The following is a 27,759-nucleotide window of genomic DNA, read 5'->3' as shown; positions in this document are numbered from 1 at the left end:
AAAGGGGGAGAGAAAGCAGAGATTCCTGGGGAGTCTATGCTAGCAGTTAGGGAATCAGAAGCACAGGAGGGCCACTGCAGAAGGAAGATATGGCTATGACAGCTGGCAGCAGAAAATTGAGGGGGAGGGGGTGGGGATGGGGGGAGGGGGGAGACGGGTAAAAGAAAAAAGCCGTGTTTTCCCTGGGCCCTGCCTATCTCTGAAGGGCTCTTCCAGTTCCTAAGCTCTCCACAGGCTAGGCCAGGCGTTAGGGCAGCTGGGACCGGGAGGAGGAACGCCTATTCTCTTCCTACTCCAAGGAAGATCAGTAGCTCAGAATCTCAGAACAGAGGGTTCTCAGACCTAAGTGTGGTGAGCAGACGATGCAGACAGTGTGAGGAGACAGCAGAGGAATTGTGGAAACAGGTTGGAAAGTGGCAAGCACAGGAGAGATTACAGCGTCTCTCTCCCTCTCGGGATCCCTGGCCTTGATAGTGTGGGGTCCCTATTCCCTAGATTCCTCTACTACTGGGGTCTCTAAAAGAAGCCAAGGACAGATTGGGAAAGGAGAGTGGGGAAGGGGACCCTTAGGGTTTTCTCCCGGGTTTGTGCGCCGCGCCGCCCCGCGGCCGGTCCGCGCGACTGCAGAAGTACTTGGTTACCCGGCGGCGGCACTGCTCGCAGCGGACCGCGCAGCACCAGTGGAACTTGCAGTTGCAGCTGGACACGGTCTCGGCGCGGCGCTCCTCCACCGCTAGCCCACAGTCCCCACAGAGCCGACGGCAGCTTCGGCGCTCCCAGCGGCCCAGGGCCCGGCCGCGCCGCAGGCACTCTCTGCCTTCGGTGCCCAGCAGTCCTAGAGTTTTGTTCTCCAGGCAGTAGTCTGGGGAGTCCTCCAGGTGCACCAGCTCCCTCGTGGAGATGGAGCGAAAGGTGTCTGCGATGGCGCCGCGGCCCGCCGCGCTGTTGCCAGCACCCTGCAGCAGGTCCACCTTGAGAGCTGCGTGGTACTTCTCTTTCAGGTGCGCGCCCACCTCTCGGAACTCAGGCAGCTGCAGCCAGCAGGTCTGCGTGGTGCAGCTGCCAGACACGCCGTGGCACTTACACGTGCGTTTCATGGTGCCCTTCACCGCCTGGGAAGAGAGCTAGGAGTGAGTGGGCCAGGGATTAAGCGCCTGGGGAGTGTCACCCTCTGGCGGGTTGTGAGGATTCTAGCTAGTCTACGTGGTCAGCCGCCTCTATGCCGCGTTTCCCCAATCTGATGAATGAATTGAAGAGCCGTCCGCACCTAGGGCTGGTAGTAGATGGAGCCAGCTGCCTGACCCCAGGGGCTGCAGAACTCACCTTGCGGCCAGCCTCGTTGTTGTGCAGGTTCATGGCTGCCCGAGCATCCTGTCCTGTCTCCAGGGCATCGACGAACTGCTTGGATATTGCCTCTCCGAAGCCCACGTTGTCGCTGCAGCCTCCCCACAGCCAGCCTTGGCCCCCTGGAAAAAAGGCAGTGGGAAGAAAGCACGGCCCGGAGCCTCCTGGGCTGCTGGTTCTAAGTGGGTTTGGGGGATCTGAGGTGGGGAAGGGTTCAGGTGGGGCGAGTGCCCTGTCTCCAAATTAGTTTCACCCTAGATTTGTTTTTGCCACCTTTGTGCTCCTACTTCCAGCTTCAGCCAACCCCGTGCCCAGGACTCCAGGACATGAGTAGCTGCCAAGTGAGACAGGTGCCTGCTCACCCTGTTACTATGTTTCTGGCCTTTGGGCAGAGTGTGCAGACCTCCGCCAGCGACTGACGCCTGGAAGGGACAGAATGGTGCAAAAAAGGTGAGGAAAGCACAGCATTGAGGGGGAGAGAGAAGGGCAATTCAGATATGGAACAGCAGTTGGCAGTTGAGCTGCAGGGCAGGGGGTTGGAAAGGATAGTGGAGGTAAACAGTGGAAAGGAGATAGGGCTAGGCAGCATGGAAGGGTGTTCCCCCTATGTTTGAGACAGTAATAGGAATGATTCTGAAGGCAGGGTTCTTCCTTTATCATTATTGTGTTTAAATTAAGGAAACCACCCAGTCAGAGAAGGGTCCCCAGCTACATTTAGCCTGGTTTGTCACTGTAGGGTTTGGGCTCAAACTGGTTCGTCCTGATTTTCCTCAGATTTAGAAGAACACAACTCTTCTTCACCCCACCAAGTACCCACCAAGCTTTTCATTACTTAAGTGAACTTCATTGGGCTGCCCTACCCACCCTCAAGATCACTACTCACCCAGTTGCCCATTGCGGGAGTCATCACAGCCACAGTTGTCAAAATCCCCAAGGCTGCAGTTTCTAGTCAGAGTGTACATAACCCCGGCAGAACTGATGGCATGTACAAATGCTGTCTCCCGATTAGCTGACAGGAACCAAAAATTGAGTGAGTTAGAGGGAGGAGTTACAGCCCAAAGACATACCTTTAATACCATCATTATACCCTCCTCTCCCTGCTCCATTCTATTTCCCCACCTTTATAATGTACCTTATTCTCTTCCAGGGTCTGCTGCAGCCCTGGTCTCAGCCCTGCTCTTCTTCCTTCCCATCTTTTCAGGTCACACATTTTATGACTGAGTGGCTAGATTATTGTTGATATGGGTGTGATTTAGGTGGGAAAGAGCCCAAGAAAGGAATGGGGGAGAATCTGAAGGTTAGGTTGTAAAGAACCCATCCCCACTTCCTCCTGGAACATTGAAGTCTGAGAGGCAGGTGCTAGCTAGTCCTGAAAAGAACCACTGATTGGCAGCTCTTTCATTTCCTTGCATGGCCGCTTTTTATCTTCTCCATGGGAATCTGGGCTCCAAGTCAGTTCCCACTTGTCCTGTACCTCTCTGCTAAGCCTGCTGAAGGAAGGGGCTAAGAGGCATGAAGATTTACGACCCCTACCTACCTTATTTATATTTTGAGGAAGCCTTTAGCCAGCCGGGAGACTGAGGGTGGTATAGGTCCATTTGTTGAGCATTGAGGGTGTTGGGGAAGAAAGAATAAAGCTCTATAGGTAGGAAAGAGGAGCTGGAGAAGGAACAGAGAAGATGCTGGAGAGGGCAATGACCTGAGAGCAGAGACCAGCTGAGAACAAGGGTGTAGAGGAGGCAGGGGGCCATCCCTGGAGAGTGGGGCTCTAACCTATGGCCAGGGGGTCCAGGGAGCTGTGGCCAAGGCTTTCCTTACCACTGCGAAGGCCGCCATGGCTGGACAGCTGCAGGGCTCTCTCAGGGCAGTTCCAGCGGTCCCAGGCAAACTGGTATTTGCATTCTTCAATACCACTCTGGGCACCAGCTGCCACGCTGCTGGAGTAGATCAAGTAAGCCTGCAGGGACACAGGGGTCAAACTTCAGACTCACAGCAACTGAACTTGGGAGGCATTTGCCCTTAAGTGGCCAAGCACCTCTTTTCCTGTGCACTCCCATCCTTCCAAAATAATGACAGAGTAAGCACTTTAAATATGCTTTTAACATCACAAATAACATCACAAATAAACTTAGGTAGAAACCTAAGGCTCAGAGAGGTGATGGAAAACAGTTTGCCCAAGGTCCCACCACTAACAAATGTTTAAAGTAGGAATGAAAATCAGTTTCATTAGACTCTAGACCTCACTGCCTCTATTCATTATACTATTCTGTCACTCCAAAATGAGCCTCAATTACATAATTCATGAATTTTCAGCTGTTTTCATCCTACTACTAGCTTAGAAGAGAACATTTTGTAAGCTGGAAATGTCCTTAGAGATCATGTAGTACAATGCCAGCACTTTAAAGATGGAAGACAGCCTCCCACCCTGCGCTGAGAAGGATGGGTGACTGTAGCCTGACACTGCCAAAGAAAACTTTTCTGGCTCTGGAAATTCTGGCCATAAATTCAGAGTTAATATTCCTGAGTTCTTGTCCTGGCTCTGACACTAGTTTGCTGTGCGGTTTGGGGTGTGCCCCTAACCCTTTCTGTGCCAGTTTTTCTGCCTATAATATATATAGCATAATAAAAGATTTAATAAAAGATATTGACATGTGTAGTCTTCAGTCAAGAAGCTGAGTGAAATCCAAATAAATCAAAGGAATTTTTTTTCTTACCTTTGGACCAGTCATCAGGAAATTGTTCACTGACCTGGAAGAGAGAAAAACCACAGAACATAATAGAGATACACCAATTCATTTCTGCTGCCAAGAGTTGTGAGAATTACTTCAGCAAATATGCAGGCACACCTCAGAGATATTACTGGTTTGGTTTCAGACCACTGCAGTAAAGTGAATATCACAATAAAGCCAGTTACGTGAATGTTTTGGTTTCCCAGTGCATATAAAAGTTATGTTTACACTATACTATAGTCTGTTAAGTATGCAATAGCATCATGTCTAAAAAAATACAATGTAAGTGCCTTAATTAAAAAACAGTTTATTATTAAAAGTGCTAATCGTCACCTGAGCCTTCAGCGAGTCGTAATCTCTTTGCTGACAGAGGGTTTTGCATCGATGTTATGCTGCTGACTGACCAGGGAGGTGGTTGCTGAAGGTTGGGGTGGCTGTGGCAATTTCTTAAACTAAGAGTAAATTTTGCCGAATTGATTGGCTCTTCCTTTCATGAATGATTCCTCTGTAGGAGGAAATGCTGTTTGATAGCATTTTGCCCACAGTAGAACTTCCTTCAAAACTGGAGCCGATCCTCTCAAACAGTGCCACTGCTTTATCAACCAGTTTATGTAATAGTCTAAGTCCTTTGTTGTCATATCAACAATATTTACAGCCTCTTTACTACGGGTAGATTTCATCTCAAGAAACCACTTTCTTTGTTCATCCATAAGAAGCAACTTCTCATCCGTTCAAGTTTTATCATGAGATTGCAGCAATTCAGTCACATCTTCAGGCTCCACTTCTAATGCTAGTTCTCTTGCTCTTTCCACCACATCTGCAGTTACTTCCTCCACTGAAGTCTTGAACTCTACAAAGTCATCCATGAAGATTGGAATCAACTTCTTCCAAACCACTGTTAACGTTGATCTTTTGACCTCTTCCCATGAATCATGAATGTTCTTAATTATCTAGAATGGTGAGTCCTTTTTGGAAGGTTCTCAATTAACTTTGCACAGATCCATCAGAGGAATCTATCTATGGCAACTATAGCCTTATAAGATGTATTTCTTAAATATAAGACTTGAAAGTGAAAATTACTCCTTGATTTATGGGCTGCAGAATGGATGTTGTGTTAGCAGACATGAAAACAACATTAATCTCACTGTACATCTCCATCAGAGCTCTCAGGTAACCAGGTGCATTATCAATGAGCAGTCATATTTTGAAAGGAATCTTTTTTTTTCCCTGAGCAGTAGGTCTCAACAGTGGGCTTAAAATATTCAGTAAACCATGTTGTAAACAGATGTGCTGTCATACGGGCTTTGTTATTCCATTTATAGAGCACAGGCAGAGGAGATTTAACATAATTCTTAAGGGCCCTAGGATTTTCAAAATGGTAAATGAACATTTGCTCCAATCTAAAGTCACTCACTGACTTAGTCCCTAAAAGAGAGTCAGCCTGTCCTTTGAAGCTTTGAAGCCAGGCATTGACTTCTCCTCTCTAGGTATGAAAGTCCTAGATGTCATCTTCTTCCAGTAGAAGGATGTTTCATCTACATTGAAAATCTGTTGTTTAGTTTCACCTCCTTCATTAATTATCTTGGCTAGATCTGGAATCTAGATAACTTGCTACAGCTTTTATATCAGCATTTGCTGTTTCCCCTTGCATTTTTATGTTATGGAGATGGCTTCTTTCCTTAAACCTCATGAACCAACCTCTGCTAGCTTCAAACTTTTCTTCAGCTTTCTCACCTCTCTCAGCCTTCATAGAATTAAAGAGAGTTAGGGCCTTGGTCTGGGTTAGGCTTTGGCTTAAGGGAACGTTGTGGTTGGTTTGATCTTCTATCCAGACCACTAAAACTTTCTCCATATCATCAATAAGGCTGTTTCACTTATCATTCTTGTGTTCGCTGGAGTAGCACTTTAAATTTCCTTCAAGAACTTTTCCTTTGCATTCACAATACAGCTAACTGTTTGGGGAAGAGGGCTAGCTTCCGGCCTATCTTGGCTTTTGACATACTTTCCTCACTAAGCTTAATAATTTCTTGCTTTTGATTGAAAGTAAGTGACTCTTGTTTTCATTTGAACACTTAGAGATCATGGTGGGGTTATTAATTGGCCTAATTCCAATATTGTTGTGTCTCAGAGAATAGGGAGGCCCAAGGAGAGGGAGAGAGATGGGAGTGGCTGGTGGGTGGAGCAGTCAGAACCCACACATTTATTGATTAAGTTTGCCATCTTATATGGGCATTGTTTGGGGTACCCCCAAATAATTACAATAGTAACATCAATTTTTTTTTTTTGGCTGCGCTGCACAGCTTGCAGTATCTTAGGTCCCCGACCAGGGATTGAACCCAGGCCCATGGCATTGGAAGTGATGAGTCCTAATCACTGGACTGCTAGGGAATTCCCACATCAAAGATCACCATGACAAATATAAAAGTAGTGAAAAAGTTTGAAATATTGGAAGAATTACCAAAATGTGACACAGAAACACTAAGTGAGCAACTGCAGTTGGAAAAATGGCACCAATAGATTTGCTCAATCCAGGGTTGTCATAAACCTTCAATTTGTAAAAAATACAAGATCTGTGAAGCACAATAAAGCAAGTCTGTAATTGAGAGGAAGAAAGGGAAAATGGTTTTTCCAAGGAAAAATTTTGCATAAGGAATCTACTTAATTTAGTGGGAAAAAAAAAGAACATGTACAAAAGGAGCTAGTATTATGCTTTGCTTGGATTTTTAAAATTTCAGATAACAAAAATGTTGGGAGTAATGTTTGATCGTTATTTTGCCGTGGAGTGGGAAGAGAGCTAGCATTAACTTGCTACTGTCTACCAGACACTCTGCTCTCAGTATTTTACATGTTGATGTTGTTAAATCCTTACTATCTTGGGCATTGTTATCCCTAGTTTTCAAATAGGGAATCTGAGACTCAAAAAAGTTAAATATATTGTTCAAGCTCACCCAGTTAATTAGTGATTGAAGCAAGATCTGAATCCAGGTCCATCTGACTCCACAGGACTCTTAGAAGGATAGTTCTCTAATCAGAAAGAGGTAAACAGTGGAATAACTTTCTAGGGATTGAGTCATAATTAAATTCCAAAAATAAATAATCTGACTCTGGCAAATAGTTTGGCTGTTTCTTTCAAAACTAAAAATGGACTTGCCACACTACTTAGCAGTTCCACTGTTGGACATTTATCCAAGAGAAATGAAGACTTATTTTTACTCAGGAACTTGTATTCAGATGCTCATAGCAACTTTATTCAGAATAACCAAAAATTGGAAACTACCCAGATGTCCTTCAAAAGGTGACTGGTTAAAAAAATTGTGGTACATCCATACCATGGAGTGCTACTCAGCAACAAAAAGGTATGAACTCTTGATACACACAAAAACTTGGATGAACCTCAAGGAAATTAAACTGAGTGATCAAAGCCAATCTCAAAATGATACATACAGCATGATTTCATTTATGTAGCAATGGTTAAATATGTAATTATGGAGCTAAAGACTAGATTAATGGTTACCAGGGGTTAGGGATAGGGGATGGATACCACTATAAAGTGATAACACCAGACAGTCTTGCGGTTATGGTAAAGTGTCTTGATTGTGGTATGGTTTTGCAAAGCTATACATGTGGCAAAATTGCATCGAGCTATACACATACATACATACACACACACAAATAAGTGTATGTAAAACTGGTTGAAGTCTGAATAAGCTTCATGGATATTGTACTATAGCTGTAAGATGTTAACACTGGGGGAGGCTGGGGAAAGGGTGTGTGGGACTTCCCTGCATGTTTCTTTGCAACCTTCTGCAAATCTATAATTATACAAAAATTAAAAATATACATACATAATCTAGAGTGCCAGAGATTTGGCAAATGGACTTCAGTATAGGCATGTGAAAATTAATCCATATATATTACCTATTATCTTTCTTTTTCCATTATATTGGGAGAAAGTAACATGGGAATCGTTATGTATTATTCCATGAAAGTTGGTGTAACCTGCATTTCCAAAGGCCAGTAAGATGCTGGCCATCACAGAAAGTGGGTTGGAAATGAAAAAGGCTAAGAAAGTTCAGTTTCCCATCAGAGGCCAAAATAGCTTGACTGGCGTCATACAGAACACACACAACACCTAAAATACGGGTAGTTTTTGACAAACAGTATCAATAAACTGAGATGCGGCCATATGAGAGAAGATGGAAAAGGTTCAGAAAGAAATGTAACAGAATTTTAGAAAATCATAAAAGACTACAGAGTCTAGCAAAACCAAGGCCTACTTTTTAATGCTTGGCAAGCAAAATTAAAGAAGCAATAAATACAAAGAAGCAGTACTCTCTTGGGGGCAGTAGTACCATCAAAGCAGAAAAATAAATTCAAAATGATGTGAATGAACTCATAATTGCCAAAGCCATTATGGGTTTGGAGATAAATTTCTGATCCTTAAAGACTAGTGTCAGACAAGTCAGCCAGTTCCTGTGCCTCAGATAAAGAAGCCTGAGCTTGCTGTGTCTCAGAAGGGCAATCTTTATGTGAGGGATAACTTTTGAAGATTTTCGTACATTACCAGGCCAGACAGAGGCTAGTTCCCATTCCACAAGACAGACAGACAGTATCAGGAAAGAAAACAAAGGAACAAAATGAAGACTGGGTGGCAGCCAAAGGAGAAAGCTTAGTGGTGAGCCTGGGTCAAGAGACTTCCTTTGAGAGGACACTGAGTTGAAGTCACAGAGAGTGATGAGCAGAGATGCTAGAAGATTCTTCTTTCCTCGAAGATCCTACAGTATGTAAAGATTTGTATGATATGCTGGTATAGCCTAGTTGATTAATCAATCAGATGTAATTGAGCACTTGCCATATGACACAACTGTAGGCCTTATTTGGACAAAATTCCCGTAAGTTGACTTGGGTTGTTAACCCCGAGGTATTTGCAGATATATTTGAACCACATGGAAGGGGTTACTTGTATCCAGTATGAAGAAAAGACTCCAGTATGTCCTTGCGCTGAGCACCAAAGGAGGAGGGTCTTGTTCTTGATTAATGAGATGATGGCAAGGTGTCCTTTTGAGGAGTAAAATAGAATATGGATTACAGAAAGCATAGTGAGTGTGTAATGTGAGGAGAGCAAAAGAGGAAAGAATTTAAGTGTTTGTATCGGTGCCACCTAGGGACAGTAATATGATTAAAGGAAAGATGCTAACAAACAGTGGAAGATGAAGACAGCTCTACAGAGCATGATCCAAGCAGCATACTACTAGACGAAGGTGCAAGCTTCCCATTCCCTATATGTACAATTGCTGATGACACTACCCAGGTTGGGTGTCAGTCAAAGGGTTTATGTCTTTCTGGACCCTCCCAACTCTTCTCAGACCTTTTGTTAAACTCCAGACTTGCATATCCAACTATATTCCTTTTTTTTAAAGAACTAGTGTTTGAGTCCTAATTTTTTTTTTTTTTTTTTTTTTTTTTTGGCCATGCTGCACCACACGGCTTGCAGGATCTCAGTTCCCTGAGCAGGGACTGAACCAGGGCCCCCTGCAGTGGAAGCACGGAGTCCTAACCACTGGACCACCAGGGAATTCCCCCAACTATATTCTTGACATCTCCACTTCGATCTTTAATAGGCAGCTCAAACTTAACACGTCCAAAACTGAACTCTTGATCTTCACTGCCACCATTTCAAACCTGCTCCTCCCATTGTCTTCCCTATCTAAGGAATGGACAGTTCTTTCTTCCATTGGCCAGACAAAAATCTTGGAGTCATCTTTGACCTTTCTTTCTCTCACATCCTGTATTCAGTCTGTCATCAACTCCTGCCAGCTCCAGCTCAAATTATATCCAGACTCTAACTGGTTCCCAATACCTTCACTGCTGTCACCCTGGTCCAAGCTGTCATTATCTCATGCCTAGATTATCATTAAGGCCTGCAAACTGATCCCCTTGCTTCCACCCTTATTCTCCCATAATCTATGCTCAAAATGATTGGTCCCTTTAAAAAGTGATCCATTTAAAATATAAATCAAATTTTGCCACTCTCTGCTCAAAATCCTCTAGTGGTTTTTTATCTCACATAGAGTGATAGCCAAATTCTTATTGTGGTTTATAAGATCCTATACAATCTGACACCCAGTTAGGCCTCTGGCCTAATCTCCTACTACTCTCCCCTCACTTACTCTGGTCCAGCCGTACTGGTCCCCTTGTTGTTCCTCCAACACACCAGGCACTCTCCAGCCTCTGGGTCATTGCACTTGCTGTCTTTTCTGCCTGGAATGGTTTTTACTCAGATAGTCACACAGCTTGTTTCTTCACCTGCACTGGCCTTTTAATCAAATGTGTCATTCTCCCTGAGGTTTTCCTGGATCATGTATTTAAAAATTGAAACTTCCCCCACCCCTTTCTCTGCTCCATTTTTCTCTACAGCACTTTTCATCATCTGAACACTAGGTTTTACATCTTTATTTGTATATTCTCCTTCCACTAGACTGTAAGCTTCATTAGGCAGGTTTTTTTTTTTTGGTCTGTTTTGTTCACCAAGTATTATCAGTGCTTTGAACAGTGCCTGAAGATAGTAAGCATTTAATAAGTATTTGTTGAATGAAAGAACAAAGGAACTCACATTTAGGGGTGGGAGCAGGAAGAAGTATCATCTGAGGAAACTCAGAAGGAACAGCAATCTAGAGAGATGGGGGAAAGGAGAGAATCCTTCATTTATGCCCAAGGTCTTACCACCATGATTATGCAATATCTCCCAAATCTTTACCTCTAATCCTGACTTCCATCTTGAGATCCAGAGCTGCATTTCCAAATGAATGCTAGACTTCTCTCCTGGGAATATATCTAATTGTGAGGACAGTATGTTTATTTTTTTAAATTTTAACTATTTAATATTAAAACACACACTTTTCAAATAACTCCAATGCCTATTCCAAAATATTAACAATGATAATATCATATGAACACTTACGGGATATGGTTAAAACTTGAGTTTTTTCTTACAAGGGAAACACACAGCTATTAGAAAGCACTCTCAATAACAGTATAATCCTCAAAGGTTGGGGTGGGGTGGGCAATTGGTGCAAGAGACAAGAAAATAGTAGATTATCTGTGAAAAAGTCTTCCTGGAGATTATAATTAGCCTCCCTCCCCACTCTCATGGTGGTTGAAAATCACTATTATATTGAGAGAAAAACTCTCCTTTTTTTTAAGAATTAAAAAAAATTTACTGTGTGTTCTTTTGAAATCAGCAAAGTGAACCTAAGAAAAATAGGTAACGTAATCAAAAAGATAAAAGCAAAAGTTAAAGAATTAGAAGACAGAAAAACAGTAGTTTTAGAGAGCTGTCTTTAAAAGATAATAAAACAGCAAATCTCTAGCTAGAGTCACCAAGAAAAAGAGAAACACAAATACATACAATTAAGTTGATTCATGCAAAGAAAATACTATAAAAGGTTTCAAGGGACTTCCCTGGTGGTGCAGTGGTTAAGAATCTGCCTGCCAGTGCAGGGGACACAGTTTCGAGCCCTGGTCCGGGAAGATCCCACATGCCACGGAGCAACTAAGCCTGTGCGCCACAACTACTGAGCTTGCGCTCTAGAGCCCGCAAACCACAACTACTGAGCCTCCATGCCACAACTACTGAAGCCTGCGCACCTAGAGCCCATGCTCCACAACAAGAGAAGCCACCGCCAATGAGAAGCCCGTGCACTGTAACAAAAAGTAGCTCCCGCTCGCCGCAACTAGAGAAAGCCCGCACACAGCAATGAAGACCCAATGCAGCCAAAAATAAATAAATAAATTTATTTTTAAAAAAATTTCAATATATCCTTCTATTTTCTTTAAAAAATTTTTAAACTACAGATGATTTTCTAGGAAACTATTACTAAATTTGCCTTATTATTAGGCAGAAAACCTGAGAGAGGGAGTTCTAGAGCCAGAGGGTTGGTGTCCCAGCTCTGCCACTACTAGCTATGTGACCCTGGGAAGAGACTAGTCTGTGCTCAGTCACCTGAACCGTAACTAATGTGGGGATGGTGTGGTAACCTCAGAGGGTTGTTGAGAGGGTCAGATGAGATAATACTTGTATAGGACAAGTGACAAACTGGGGGAGATGCTTACAGTATATGACACATGAAGAGCTCTTACATATTAATAAGAACAAAACAAACACAGAACTTAAAAAAAAATAAAGGACACAAACAACACAAATCCCAAAAGAAATAAAAATGGCCAGTAAACAATGGAGGAGAGTATGTTTAAAAGTTAACTCATCTTCCCTGCCAAACTAGCCACTTCTTCTGACTTTACTAGTTTTTTTTCCCCAGTCTCTCTCAATCCGTTCTCAACATCCAATCAGTTTTTACGACCTGTGTGTTTTTTACCTTTATAATATTTTTCACATACCAGTTCCCTCTTTTCTTTCTCACTACCTCGGTGACTCTCATTGTCGCAGCCTTAGTTGTGGCCTCTGACCTAGACCACTATAGAAGCTCCACTAATAGACTTCTCTACATGACATTTTTTATCCCATTCAATTCAGGTAGAGTCTGCAGCTAGATCAATCTTCTGAAAGCCTGATTCCAATGTCATCCTACTCAAGAATCTTTTGTAGTTCTCCAACTCTGGACACTCAAGGTCCTCCATAATCTGACCCTACATACCTTTCCAACCTCATTTCCCATTAAATATCCCTACTTGTCCAATCCTCTAGTCAAGCTGAACCACTTGCTATTCATGGAAGTCCATGCATTCATGCCTCTATACCTTTGCTCATGCTGTTCTGTTAAATCTTACCTATTCTTAGTATTTTCAACCAATAGTGCTGAGACAACTGGATATCCACATACAAAAGAATGAGGTTGGATCTCTACCTCACACCATATAAAAATTAACTAAAAATGGATCATAGACCTAAATGTAAGAGCTAAAACTATAAAACTCTTAGAAGAAAATACAGGTGGAATTTTTCATGACTTGGAGTCAGGCAATCGTTTTTTAGATATACCAAAAGTACACATAACCAAAGAAAACAGATAAATTGGACTGAATCAAAATTAAAAACTTTTATGCTTCAAAAGACACAGTCAGGAAAGTAAAATGACAACCCACAGAATGGGAGAAAATGTTTACAAGTCATATATCTGGTTAGACACTTGTATCCAGAACATATAAAGAGCACTTACAACTAAAGAGTAAAAAGGCAAATAACCCAATTTAAAAACAGACAAAGGATCTGGATAGACATTTCTCCAAAGAAGATATACAAATGGCCACTAAGTACATGATAAGATGCTCAACACTGTTAGTCATCATGGAAATACAAATAAAAAACACAAGAGGGCTTCCCTGGTGGCACAGTGGTTGAAAGTCCGCCTGCCAATGCAGGGGACACGGGTTCGTGCCCCAGTCCGGGAGGATCCCACATGCTGCGGAGCGGCTGGGCCCGTGAGCCATGGCCACTGAGCCTGCGTGTCTGGAGCCTGTGCTCCACAACAGGAGAGGCCACAACAGTGAGAGGCCCACATACCGCAAAAAAAAAAAAAAATAAAAAATAAAACAAGAATTTTCACCCACTAAACTAAAATTAAAAAGACTATAACAAGTGTCAAGGATGTGGAGAAATCAGAACCTTCATACATTTCTGGTGGGATTAAATAATGGTGCAGCTACTTGGAGAATAGTCTGGCAATTCCTCAAAAGTTTAAACAAGGAGTTACCATATGACCCAGCAATTCCACTCCTAGATATTTACTCAAGAGAATTAAAAACATGTGTCCAACAAAACCTTGTACATGAGTGTTCATAGCAGCATTATTCATGATAGCCAAGAAGTAAAAACAACCCAAATGTCTATCAAATGATGAATGGATGAATAAATTGTGGTCTATTCATACAATGGAATATTATTCAGCTGTAAAAAGTAATGAAGTACTGACAAATGCTACAACATGGATGAACCTTGAAAATATCATTCTAAGTGAAAGAAACTAGACACAAAAGGCCATAAATTATATGATTCCATTTATACAAAGTGTCCAGAACAAGCAATTCCATAGAAACTGCAAGTAGATTAGCAGTTGCCAGGGACTGAGGGATGGAAGAATGGGACATGACTGCTAATGGATAAGGGGATTCTTTTTAGGGTGATGAAAATGTTCTAAAATTGATTGTGGTGAGGGTTGCACAAATTTGTGAATATACTAAAACCTATTGATTTGTACACTTTAAGAGGGTAAATTTTATAATATATGAATTATATCTCAATAAATATGTTATTTAAACACCTTACTTATTCTTAAATTAGTATCTAGCTCAAAAGCCACAGCCAGAATTTTTGAAGATTCACAGCATCTTTTTTCTTCCTCTCATAAAGGTTTTCCTTTATTCCCTTGTAATCAACTATAAGTGGAGCCTGCCTTAATTATCATTGTATCCCTTCCAGCTCCTAATATAGTTCCTTGAACATAGCAAGTACTCTATAAAAGCAAATTAAAGGGTTTTGAAAAAATAATCGGAGGGTCATCAGAATCAACATAAAATTCTAGGATTAAAGGGACTGAAAAAGGATTTGGGGGACTATGAGAACTAAGTTTATGGCAAGCCTGTGTTCCCACTAATTTTCTAGCGTTGTGAGCAGATGAGCGTGCTACATTTGCAGAAGATTATTCCACAAGAGCAACAGACAATGAACACTGAGCAGATGTATACAGAGGTTGATGTTATAATCAAAACTTTTAGCAAAGTCAATCTGACACGCTTAATGCTATATGTAATTGTTATTGTGCTTCATAGTAATTAGGCATAAGTAGAAGCAATTTACATAAATAACTGTAGTTAGTTTTGCTTTTACACCGCCAAATAAAAATTTTATAATTGTTTCCTCTCCTTTGGTTAGTTTTCCAGTCTCTATACTGGTAACATATAAAATTTAATTTCTATCACACAAATAATAGTTAACGTTTATCGAGTATGTAAGGAACTCTCTGAGTGCTTTACCTGTAACATCGTTTTCAATTTTTATAACAACCCCATGAGGTAGGTACTGGACTACTTATTGAGTGTTTATTCTGTGAACACAAAATACTATTTTTACTGCCTTACATGTTTTAAGCTCACATAATTATTACAATTATATGAGGTAGAAACTAGTATGTCTTCCATTTTACAGACACAGAAACTGAAACAGAGTGGTTAGCCAGTGTCACACAGCTAGTTAAATGGTAAAGACAGGGTTGGAACCTAGTCAGTCTGGTTCCGGAGCATGTACTCCCTTACTGCTGTGCTTTTCTGTAACCCATATTTCTCTTGCTCTTATTCCCACATACTAATCCAGGACTCCTGATCCCAAAAAGTTCTTGATAAGTATTTCCTGGAGGTCTCAGGGATGTTTTGCACACAGTCAGAAAAAGCTCGGTTAACTATCACATTGTCTCTGCTGCTTTCTATTATTCCATTGCTCCAGCTCTTCCTTCTGCTTCATGCCTACCAGGCACCCATATCTACCAGGCTCGGCTTTATCTACCACCACATCCCCTGGGCACATTTTGGGGGTACTGTTGCTGCTCACATTGGGTTCAATGCATAAAAAAGTAGGGACAAACAAATGTACCACACTAATGCAAGATGTTAATAATGGGGGGAATCTGTGCAGGGGAGAAGGGCAGGGGATATATGGGAACTCTGTACTTTCTGCTCTAGTTTTCTATAAACCTAAAACTTCTCCTTTAAAAAGTCTATTTTTTTAAAATGTAGGGGCAAATGTCTTTTAACCCCTTTTAGAGTTTTACTTTTCCACTTGGGCATCAAAGCTGCCATTTGTGTATAAGTTCTTACAGGATTTTAGCAAAATAGTTCTTTTGTTTTTGCTCATAACAACCCCTGGGAAAGAGACTCCTAGTCACCCTCCAACCTCCTTCATTGAACTGAAACTGAGGGGCTTGCTAACAAATTCCAGTGACAAGCTTTATAGCTGGATCTTCTCAATTCCCTTCCTTTAGAGAGAATCCTCTCCTGGGAAGACTCCATAGTCACTCATTTAGATAAACCTCTGGGGCCTGAGCCTTACCAATTTTCCTGATCTGCCTATATATGCTGAATCCAAGTGGTGGGCCCAGCCTGGAGCCCCTTCAAAAGGTGGCCCTTTCAAAGGGTGCCATCCTTGCAAGGAAATGAGCAATTTTAAAAAGTATTAACTAGAGACTCTGTAGTGTTCTGTTCATACCTTTCTTGGGATCGGCTTTCAGGGACCTCATGCAAAAAGTGCCTTTGCCCACCCAAGAGCAGTGTGCTTAGTCTTGACACCCTGGCCATTATTGGTTCACCCACCCTGGACCTCTTCCACTCCTATAATGACTCTGAAGAATAAGCACCAGTGAACTTTCTGATTTTAGGGAAGACTGTTTATTACCTTGGAAGCTGACAGTTTCCAATGGCTCAAAAGCAAACACATGGAGACTAGGGTCTGACCAGATAAGCAGGATAATTTCTCAGTAAGACTCTGACTGAAGCTCTAGCCCTGCCCCTGTCCCCAGATGCCTGAAGAGGGTTACTTTGGTGTCAGCATCTCCCCAGTGGAGGAGGGTGTAAGCAACAACCACACTCCGCCGATCCCCTTTAATTGTCAGGTGGCCATAGTGCCTGGCCTGGACAGGACTGGATTCTTTCCCTACTTCCTGTCTCCTACCATCTGTCTTGCTTTGGCATTCTTTTAGAGGTGTTCCATTAGTCTGGGACAGTGAAGTGCAGACTTGGAGTATGTAAAACTGGTGAAGTCTGAATGTGCTTTATGGATATTGTACTACAGTTGTAAGATGTTAACACGGGGGGAGGCTGGGGAAAGGGTGCATAGGACTTCCCTGCATGTTTCTTTGCAAGCTTCTGCAAATCTATAATTATGTAAAAATAAGAATGTAACATACATACATGTATACATAATCTGGAGTGCTGGAGATTTGGAGAATGGACTTCATTACAGGCATTTGAAAAACAATCCAGATGTATTATTTGTAAAGCGCATGAGAATCTTCTGGGGTTTATTAAACATGAAGGCCCCCAGCTCCAGAGACTCTTGTTGGGCGGTGGTGATGGGGGAGTGGGTCAGAATCTGCATGTACACGTTCCCGAGACGGTTGTATTGCAGATAAGCCTGAGAGTCCGCTTTGAGAAGCACTGGTCAGTGGGAGAACACGGAGGTGCTTACAAGCATCTGATACCTAGGTATAATTTGAGGGCCTGGGAGACTCAAATTATTGCCTCAATCTTCTGGAAAATGGCTGCTCCAACTGCAACAGTAACAAATAGGTGGACATTCTCTTCGGTTGTGTCTGGATGGAGCACCTTCTGGTTTCAGTAGTTCCCAAAGCTCTCACTGGTCACTGCCTTGTGGCGCTGAGTCTCTGATTGCACTGAGTGTTAAAACCATGGATCTCATTCCTTCCTTGCAGTTTTTTCTTTCTTTTTTTTTTTTTTTTGTGGTACGCGGGCCTCTCACTGTTGTGGCCTCTCCCGTTGTGGAGCACAGGCTCCAGACGCGCAGGCCCAGCAGCCATGGGCTCCGGACGCGCAGGCCCAGCAGCCATGACTCATGGGCCCAGCCGCTCCGCAGCACGTGGGATCTTCCCGGACCGGGGCACGAACCTGCGTCCCCTGCATTGGCAGGCGGACTCTCAACCACTGCGCCACCAGGGAAGCCCTGCAGTTTTCTCTTGGTATTGGTGTTTTCCTGGTGATTACAGCTGCCCTGTTTATGCCCACCTTCCGCATTCCAAGGCTAAAATATCTGGGGGGAATGGAATATGCTCACAAGGATTCTGAATCTTTATCTAGGGGCCCTCTGTCCTCTAAGAAACAAGCTAACTACTTTCACTCATGGAAGTCTTTAATGCCATAACTATGATTTTATATTCTTAGACAACCTCCACACTCTTGTCATCAACCTTGAAATGAGTCTTTACTCATTTTTTGGCCTATGCTTTTTCCTACAAGCTTCTAATGCTGTTTCATTCTTCTCCCAAGTTAATTTACCAACAGTAAGAACTTGAGAGAGCAATCAGATCTCTCTCTCTCCTTCTCTTTATCCATCAGTCATCCTGAGCTCTCACAGTAATGTTTCACTCAAAGTAACCTCTGCTGATACTTGCTCCCATCTGGGCTGGTTGGCCAAACTGTGTCCTTTTGCTTGTCTTTACTAACTTTTGCCACGACTTCTCTAATATCAACATTAACAAGTTCCTTCCTCTTCCTTTTAACATGAGTTTAAGTCCTTGCTATTCTCTTCATTACTAAGTATCTTTTCAACACTTGTTAAGCAGCCGTCCACACATACAGATGCATTAGTAGTTTTGAGGTTGTGGGTAACTGCTAAAGCAGAGCCCTGTGGACTTTCTGTCATTTCCCCATTGCTTCTCTGCTCTAGGGACCTTCTAAACTTGCAGCACCTCAGTGGCTGTAATCTGGCCATAATCTAACCACAATTCAAAATTCTTTGATCTAGGGCACAAACACCCACACCTTTCAACATTACATATCTTTTCTTGTGGCCTATATGGCCTCCTGAATTGCCTATTCCATAATCAACCTGATCACCAGCAAAAAAATTTCCCAGGGATCTGGGACAGGAGGGGAGGGACTTTAGATCCACCCAAATACAAATGCCACAGCTTCTCTTTTAGCTCTTGGAAAGTCTCCAAGTTTCTTTAGTTTGTTTGTTTGTTTGTCTTTTCTTACCTAACATTTGTTATCCATAGATCCATACACTCAAATTTTTAAAGCTCTCTTCACCTGATACCATTTGAAGAAATTTATTTTACCCCCTTAGGAAGTTCTAGAAAATTACAAGTTCCCATTCTCTGTTAGCTATTTCTCATTGTGGACAAGCGGTTGCAGCCATTATCCAATTAGTTGTACCCATTTCTCCCTATTTGCGGGCTTTCTCCAAACTAGGGTAGCCCATGAGGCAGTCTGTAGCATATCACCTTGTACCGTGAGTGGTGCAGCCGCCCTGGTGAGGACACATACCTGTTTCTGTATAGTTCCATGGCACAGGAACAGGAGCACCCAACACTATGCTATCTGCAGACTTGCTTCTCCCTTTGCCTGACCATGACCTTGTTACTGGGCTAAGTTTGTGCACATGATTCCCTCTCCCCTCAGTATGAGAGTTCCCTCCCAGGAAAGAACTCAGTCTCACGCAGAAAGCCTTGCAGGCCAGCCTCACTGGTTTCCCAAGTGTGCCCAGATACATTTGAATTCCAGTGGTTGATATGACTTTGATTTAAGTTAGGATTCCCTTTTTCCCTTCTGCACACATGTTTTTAAAAAACAAAGGTTCTAAATATAATTATAATTCTCCAGAATTTGGTGTTTTCCTCTCAATGCTAAGGACTTTCATCTCAATGCCCTCTCATCCCTTCATTTCTTCTGCCTCTTTTCACTTTCCCCACAAGTCCTTGAATAACAGGTTTGGTTTCTCCCTGCCCTTTGAGGTCCATAGAAAGTCTTTGGGTCATGAAGCTCTAGTTGGCCTACTTCAGGAGAGACCATCGGTTTATAATAACTTTGGGTGATGGCCCAGGGAAAAGAAGAAGTGGTTGTAAATGAATGCAGATACAGATCTCCATCTGGTGATTTGGCACAGAGAGAGTACAGGGGAAAGGTTAAGGGGAGGGTCCAGAGTAGGGGAGTTGCTAGAAGATGCCCCAGTGAAACAACTTTCTCTTAGAATGAATGTCTGAAGGCCAGGTTTTTCACCTCATAGAGCTCATGAGATGCACTGGGCTGGGGAAAGCCCAGAGACAGCTCTTTCTGAGCAAAATTCTTCGTGACTCTAGCCTCTACAACATCAGTCCCACAGAGCACACACGCACCAGCACACACACAGAAACGTACGTACATACACAATTATGTATATAGAAGGTGAGCCTTACTAGTGACTGTGACATAATATCTCATTGGTCCAAACACTTTCACTACGTTTGCTGACAATACCTAAGGATATTTAAGCTAGAAATAATTCACTGTACAATTAGAGTTAAGTTTAAAATGCAGCTTTTTCTAAGAGTGACCAGCATGACTAATTCTTATCCACTGTAAAGTAGAAATAATTGAAATCAGGCTCTTTCCTAGTTAGTTATGGGGAGGGATTAGGAAGTAGAAGGCACAAGATAGCTGAAGTCTTCAAGGGAAGAGAAGGATTCAGAATTTCAAAGGCAAGTTTCCTCCTACTTAAAAATTTGTATTTCAGTAGATTGAATAGAACAGAGGCCAGATTACAGTGAGTAAACAGTTATGAAATGAAAGTAGCTAGTATAGATTCATTGAAGGAGTACGGATATGAAAGGAAAGAGAGAAAGAAATGATTGCAGTGATGATTGGGGCCAAGTGAAGGTTTTTTCAAGATATGTATAAAAGGAAAAATTAACAAATGTGTAGTTTTGGCCATATCCCCATATCTATTTCACGGATTTAAACTCCCTCTCTTTCTTCAAGGGGAATTCAGCCCTATAAATAATTCTCAAACTGTTTTATATAAATGTGAATTTTCTATATTATAATGCAGTGCCCTAAAATATTAGGGGGAAAAAAGTCTTGTAAACCACTTGGCAAGGAGGAAAGAAAGAAAGAAAGAAAGAAAGAAAGAAGAAAGAAAAAGGAAGGAAGAAAGGAAGAAAGAAAAGTTAAACAGATGCCTCAGTTTTAGCAGTTGTCCTTAATATTTATATTAAAATCCCACATTATCTCAGATCTAGCCCTTGCCAAGTAAGTACTGACAAAGATAATATAATAGCCTACAGACGGCTGTGTATCATGGGTCTCTGCAAAACAATCTCAGGTCCCTTCCCAAGCAAATCATAGATTTTCAAGGGATAATCTTTTCCCTTGAAACTGAAAAGTCATTTGTATTTCAGGATATTTTATAGAGTGATAGGCTCTCTTTCCTTGTCCTCATTTCCTTCCTTCTTTATGTATTGTAGCAAACTCTGCTGAGAAACACTGAGCTACAAAAAACACTTCAGCATTCAGCATGTAAATGAGGACTGTAGCTGGGAATAAGCTGTACTCATTCTCCATTCTGTGGTCTCTAAGCGAAAGCTGCTAAGGTACAGCTCAAACCACTGTTCTCAGAAAGCCTGGGATTGCAGGAACCTCTTCCAGGATTGTTATGAAGGCAAAGAATTTTGTTTTGTTTTATGATCTTGTAACGTTTGTCCCTGTAGTGCGGACTTTAGAAAATATTCATGTTCTCAGTTGCATTGATGGATCAGTCAATCAGTTTATATCAAGATCAAGAAGGGAGGTATGCATGGTAACTATAAAAATTATCCTACAACACAACTAGGTGACCAGTTCAAGGCAGGGATATTGACAGGCATTGGCACTTTGGTACCATTTTCATTACTTAATGGAACAAAATCCAAATGGATGGTAAAATTTTCTCTCCTCAATCTGACCTAGTTATCAATTTCTGTTGCCTTTGCTAACCAGCCACAGCTCAAATAGAAATAGATTCAAATATTTTTTTGAATAAATTTTCTCTTTTTACTCATTTGTATTCTTGGTTTTTCCCCCAAGGACAGTCATATCTGTATGATGTTCCCCAAGATTCACTCTAATTACTGGCTCAAGATCTCTCAGACACAAGATTCCTTTTCCTATCATTCTTTTTCCTATTTTGAACCATGGTAGTATTTGGAAGATTTAAACAAAGAGAAATATATACAGTTGACAATGTTACAAGAAAGTATAGATGAAGCAAGAGGAGCTTGCAGTTGATAACTGTTGAAGCTGAGCTATGGGGGTTCATTATATATGCTGTTCTCGCTAGCTTTGTAAGAAAATGAAAATGTTCATAATATAAAATTAAACAACAGAGTGAATAATCCAAACAGAACCAATCATCTATGCAGTCTAGGCTCTACCAGATGCCTTGGATTCACATGAAGAAATGCCAGACACGATAAAATGGTTCACTATCACTATTTATTATCTTGGGTAGTATGGAAAGGAACCTTCAAAGTCTGATATAGAGAGCCTGAGTAAAGCAAAAGGACTGTGATTTATGGTAGCAAGAGAGAATTACAGTCTTGAATGAAGGGGAATTTTTTCTCATGCAGGATGGTTTAAGCTTGACCTAGTAAACATAAGAATTTCATCTATGGAGTTGCATAGAAAGATTGAACTATTGGCCCACTTACAGGGTCTTATTGAAACTACTGGCACATAGCCTCGTACTGTGCTGGTACTGCAGGATGCTGAAGTTGGAAAAACATCCTATTAAGAAGAGTGAGTTTGAACTGGTCAGATAAAGGTAAGTTTAAGTGATACCCCTATGGTCTGATTTCTCTTGGCCTGGAGAAAACTCTGACCTTAGAAGCATACAGTGAAATGATATGATCAATAACAAGAGCCGACAATAAAGACTGAGAAAAACAAACCATAAAAGTTTGGCTTATAATGAGGCTAGAGGGTCTGTCCAAAGTGGATGGTAGTTTCTTTCAAGAGGCCCTCCGAGTGTAGGTATATTTCAGATGGGAGGCAGTGGGAAACGTTATTTATGTGAACCAAGCTCAGAGTTCCCCCAACTGTTAACCGAGCATGATCTTTTACCTAGGAAGAAAAATCTGCTTTCTGAAAAATGAGGGTTTATCCTAAGAAAAATTGTACGGACCTCTCTCTCTAAGCCCTATGAATTCTCCTCTGCCTTTCTGATGGAAATAGGAAAGAGGTTTTTTTTCTGTTTGGGTTTTTTTTTTTTTTTTAAGATCAACACTATACATTTATTCTACACATCTCCCCATCATGTGCTTGAATTAGGGATATTGGGAAATTTGTTTTTACCATTGGCTAGTTACTTTGATAATCAAAAGGCGAAAGAGCTCTAAAGATTCCAAGTGTTTATTTAAAAGCTGTTATGAAATGAAATGAAATTAAAAATGATGAAATGAAGGACACCCACAATAATTCTTGAACTCCTGGAAATCCTAACAGATGCTGCAAATATAGGTCTTTATTCTTAGGAAAATATAGTCAGAGCTAGCTTCCTTATGCTATACATAAACTTTTAACATCAGAGGCAGTACAGATAGTACAGAAGTTTTTGAACTGATCTCCAAATAAACACAAACCCACTATGTTGAAAAGAACAAGTAATTTGAGGTTTAGGGCAAAAGCCAGTACTTCACACATCTAATCCAAATCAAAGAGGCTGCAGATAGTTTTTGGTGGGATGAAAGGAGTGAAATAAAAATAAATTCTCTGGGTAAATAAATGTAAGAGACAATTTAAATAAGCTAACAGAAGAAATACATTAAAAAATAAAAATACTAGCCAGGTACAAGCTTTTGTTTCCCAATGCCAGACTTCTGCATCTTTGTCAGACTAAACTGTTAATATCATTAAAAACTCCCAGAAGAATTGGAGTGCCAGACAGAGAAAGAAGTCCAGCCACAGAATGAAGGAGCATGGTCCAGTATCTCACTACTGACAAGCTGTGTGTCTTTGGCCGAGTTACATAGTGAACGCTCACTAAATGTTGGTTCACAATATTATTATTCCTGAGTATAGATTGTGTCCCAGGATATGGGGCGGAGCCAAAGCTAATCATAAGTTACCCTTTCTCAGGGGTCTATAGCTATATAGCAGTAAGAACTTCAGTAAACCAGGCAACTTTTTACTTTTAAACTACAAAATGTGAAAAAGGGGAGCAGAGAACAGAGGTAGCTAATTTAACCTGGGAAGACTTCGTGGAGGAGGGACTACCTGAACTAAGTCTTTAAGGATGAGCAGATGGCAAAGTTCTGGTGGAATCTTTGGACTCTTTTAGCCAAAAAGCCATTTCACCCAAATGTGAGCAGATAAAATCCTTTGCAAATGTCCTGATTTATAATAATAATAATAAAATCAGCCAGCAGATTAAGAGAATTTGATCATATCAATTGGATAAAAAAAGAAAAGAATAAATGGAGCCCAGGAAAAAGGGATTTTATTAATAGTCCCAGAGAGAAAGAATTAGCATTACCCAATATAGAGCAGCATTAAACCAATTGTCCCAGCTGGGAAAAAGAAAAAAAAAAAAGTAAATTCTTTCCATGGAAGAGAGAGGATTTGGAGAAACTCCTTTTCTTCTAGCCTTTTAAAAAATACCCCCATTTTTCTCTATATAATATCACAAAAAGGAGATCTTTCTTTGTGTCATATTATCATCTACGCACACAGAAATGAAGATGCACCACGCAGCATCCTCCTCATTATTTATACAAACTGGTTTTGTAAGAAAAGCTGTAATGAAGTGTCTCCTCCCAGACCTCACAGCCTTTGTAAATGATAATAATTATTATTATATTAATATTATTATCTATGGCAAGAGATATAGAGATACTGAAAGGAAAAACGCAGGGCTCCACTATTGAGAAATCAATGACAAAATGGGAATTAAATTTCAGTGATCACGTCTCAAGCCCTTAGAAGGACTTCCTACAGTGCAGCTGCCAACCTAATCCACCTCCGAGTTACTCCACGAATACCAAGCCTTTTTTTATGGACTATAAACTTTTTTTTATTGAGAAGGGAAGCTATTAGGTATGTGAATCTTTTATATTGGCATATTATTTTCCTAATTTCAAAGCAATTTCACACACCTTACTTTTTATTTCCCCAACTTTGCAGATTCCCAACCTCTGTGAGGATGAGAATCCCTTTTTAATCTGACAGAGTTTAGTGGATTCTCACCTGTTCTTTTTTTATCTGTCAGTGGGAAGAACTCAACAAAAACTTAATATAATAACAAATTACCATGAATTCAATAATTTTTAAATGAGTGTGTGTTTTATTGTTCATATATATGTGCAAAATAGTTTCACATATATGCAGACAATAATAAACTATAGATGATGCTTGGTGAGAACATGGACTCAACCCCCCCCACACACACACATGGTAATTGAAGTGCTTGCTAATCAGGGGTTCTGCATGTCATTATCAGATGAAATTTCAAGAGCCATAGAAAGGTTACCCTAAAAATGTACCTGGAGAGAACCAAGGAATTATGTATATCAAAAGCTGCCTTAAAACCCAGAGATTTCAGATAAATTCTTGCTCTACTGCAGAAAAGAGAATGACCCTATTTAACTCCTTTGGAAAGAAGGAGAGGCAGTGATCTCTGTTAAAGAATGAGAGCAGAGCCAGCGTTAACCTCTATGTCTCAGTGCATCTTTCTGATTTGGTGATTGAGTGGAGCAGAGAGAGAGAGAAATGGATAGAACTGAGCAAGACCCAGTATCACTGTGAGACATCATTGGGAGTAAAATAAAGGTAAGAGTTAAGGAAAAACATGTTCTAGGCCTGTTCATGCCAGATAAGTAAGTATATTGGAAGTGAAAAGTCAAATTGGTTTATCTCTGGCCACCATTACAACTGTCTCCATCTGCTTGGATGTATCATGCATTCATGCGTTCCCATTCTCTCTCTCTCTTTTTTTTTTTGTTGTTATTGTTTTTTGTTTTGTTTGTTTGTTGGAGCCATTAGGATTAAGAAAAACAAATTCAGAGAAAAGATTTTTCTCAAGTTACTAAAAGAAATTATCCTCAGAAGTGTCCTCACAAGAAGAAACTGTGGAGAGTGCTTCCCCCCCACCAACTCCCACCCAATTATCTTGCACTGAGATACCTAGTAAAACTGCATGTTGTAGGTGAATGTCATCTTTATTCTCTCCTTTTCAAGCCCAGGAATTTCTGCTGATGGACTCTTTTAGACAGTAATTTCAGGAAAGCCTACAATTGAACAGCCAAGCAGGAATTGTGGTTCTATATTTGTTAAATGCTTTTGAGGTCCTCACATAAAAGGTTGATAATGAAGTATTAAGAGAAACTCTGAAAGGCTGCGGTTGGTCAAATTTCTCTGCATGGCACAAAGGGGAGGATGACCTTATGCAAAACCCTGATAGTTCCATTATAAGAATAACCAAGATTTAATGTGAAGTTTAAAAATCACTTTCAAATGCTACCCAACCAGACTCTTGGCAAAGTATAAATGTTTCATTCAAATTGGGGCTTATAGGGGAAAAGCAATTAAAATCTAATTGCATTATACAGGAGATTTATACATTTTCTCCTCAAAGTCAGGCAAGGAGAGAAGGGGTTCTTAAACCCTGTTTTTAAATTAGAACTTTCTTTCACATCTCTTTTTTTCTTGTCTCCTTTTGAATCCAGACACTTGAATTTGGACAGACAAGCAACCCAGCCACCTTTCAGTGTGGCTGTGTCAGTATCGGAATGAAATGAACATGACCCCCTCCAGCAGGGAAGGAACACACAGTAAAGGTATTTTTTATAGAACAATTCTTCGCACTGCCCTGGTGACTGGGGAAAGGAATCTCGTGTTTCTCTTTTGCTGATACTGAATCAGCTGAAGAATACCATGAACGTCAGTAGAAATGCTCTGAAATAGTCTGCTCTCCCTTTTGTCTTTTTGTTCTCATGAAGGAGAGAGAAGACAGATTTTTTTAAACATGAAATATTTAATTAAAATGCCAATTAAAAATCGACCAGTTATTCGGTGGTTCAGTTTATAATCGGCGATGTTGCAAATTATTGCATTAACTTGCAAACTGTATTAATTTGGCATACTTCTGTTCGACTCTCTAATAAAGATGGCTATACTCACTAAAGATAAGAATACATTCTTAACTAGCATAGGAAGCTGATTTCAGCAAAGAAATTCCTATTCTTGTTTTCTCAATAGTTAATGTAGCAATTGGATTTATATCTTGGTTACACAGATGGGCAAAATTAGAACTGATAGAGAAACTGAGTTTATATCTTAATTGGAGAGAAATTCCAAACACCTTAGCAACATGCATCTCCCAGGTCTTACTTCTGTATGTTATTGCATACTTGCTTATTAACATTTCCATATATAGATCCTTATACGGTTTCTAAGAGCTAAATGAAAATGATGATAATATCATCTATCATTTGTGCAATGGTTTATAGCTTACAAAGCACTTCACATACATTTTCTCAGCAATTTAGAAATTTGTGTAAATGGAATAAATTAAATACATTTGTAGAGAAGTTTAGATTTCTAAAGCAGTTTATTTCAAACATGTTTATTAACCCACTAGCAACTCGGTAGCTCAAGCAAATTTTTAGTCTCTAGGAAGTGTCAATATGGACAGTTAATTAGAATATTCTGAAAAAAATTAAAGTCAGAAAGTGCAAAATAAGATCCCATTGAATTTTGTCTCCAGCCTTCACCTCAAAGATCAGATTCAGCAGACGGTAGAGCTTGCTTTGAACCACCTTCTTCTTCTCCACAATGCGGACATCAGGATTTGGTAAAAAGGGGTACTGTCCATTTCCCCCCAAAAGACTTCGAATATTTGTGGTCCAGCAACTTATAAAAGTAAGAACCCCTCCCCCCATCTGATCATCCATTCCTTTATTACGTGGGGTCCTAAAGATTCACTAAAACCGGCCATAAATTAGGAAGAGCCCTACTCCACGGAACAATTTTTTTCCTAGGAGAGATCCCAAGGCTTCCAACAATTCTGGAAATGAAAATAAGCTCTCTCCAATAGATTACATACATTTACCTATTCCCAGTTCCAGGTAAGAGTCCAGGTTACTTACCAGGTGTGGCTGAGTTGGAGGACACAGGTGAAAAGAAAGATGCACACAGAAGGCTTCGTAAGAAACAT

The 27,759-nt window shown here is 40.9% G+C and overlaps 1 protein-coding gene across 1 annotated transcript; it reads right to left on the bottom strand.

The window, feature by feature from the left end:
- Positions 1 to 566: 566 nt before the first annotated feature.
- Positions 567 to 27,759, bottom strand: WNT8B (Wnt family member 8B; the record flags this gene model as incomplete). The annotated part of the gene is made up of 6 exons (XM_079697845.1): positions 567 to 1,112; positions 1,324 to 1,466; positions 2,228 to 2,353; positions 3,163 to 3,301; positions 4,059 to 4,092; positions 27,692 to 27,759. 6 exons carry the CDS (start codon positions 27,757 to 27,759, stop codon positions 567 to 569), a joined length of 1,056 nt encoding a protein of 351 aa, XP_079553971.1.

The sequence above is a fragment of the Hyperoodon ampullatus genome (genome assembly GCF_949752795.1).
Source record: "Hyperoodon ampullatus genome assembly, chromosome: 1".
Classification (NCBI taxonomy): Eukaryota; Metazoa; Chordata; class Mammalia; order Artiodactyla; family Ziphiidae; genus Hyperoodon; species Hyperoodon ampullatus.
Note: the sequence above shows the minus strand (reverse complement) of the source record. Positions and strands in the feature narration are given on the sequence as shown.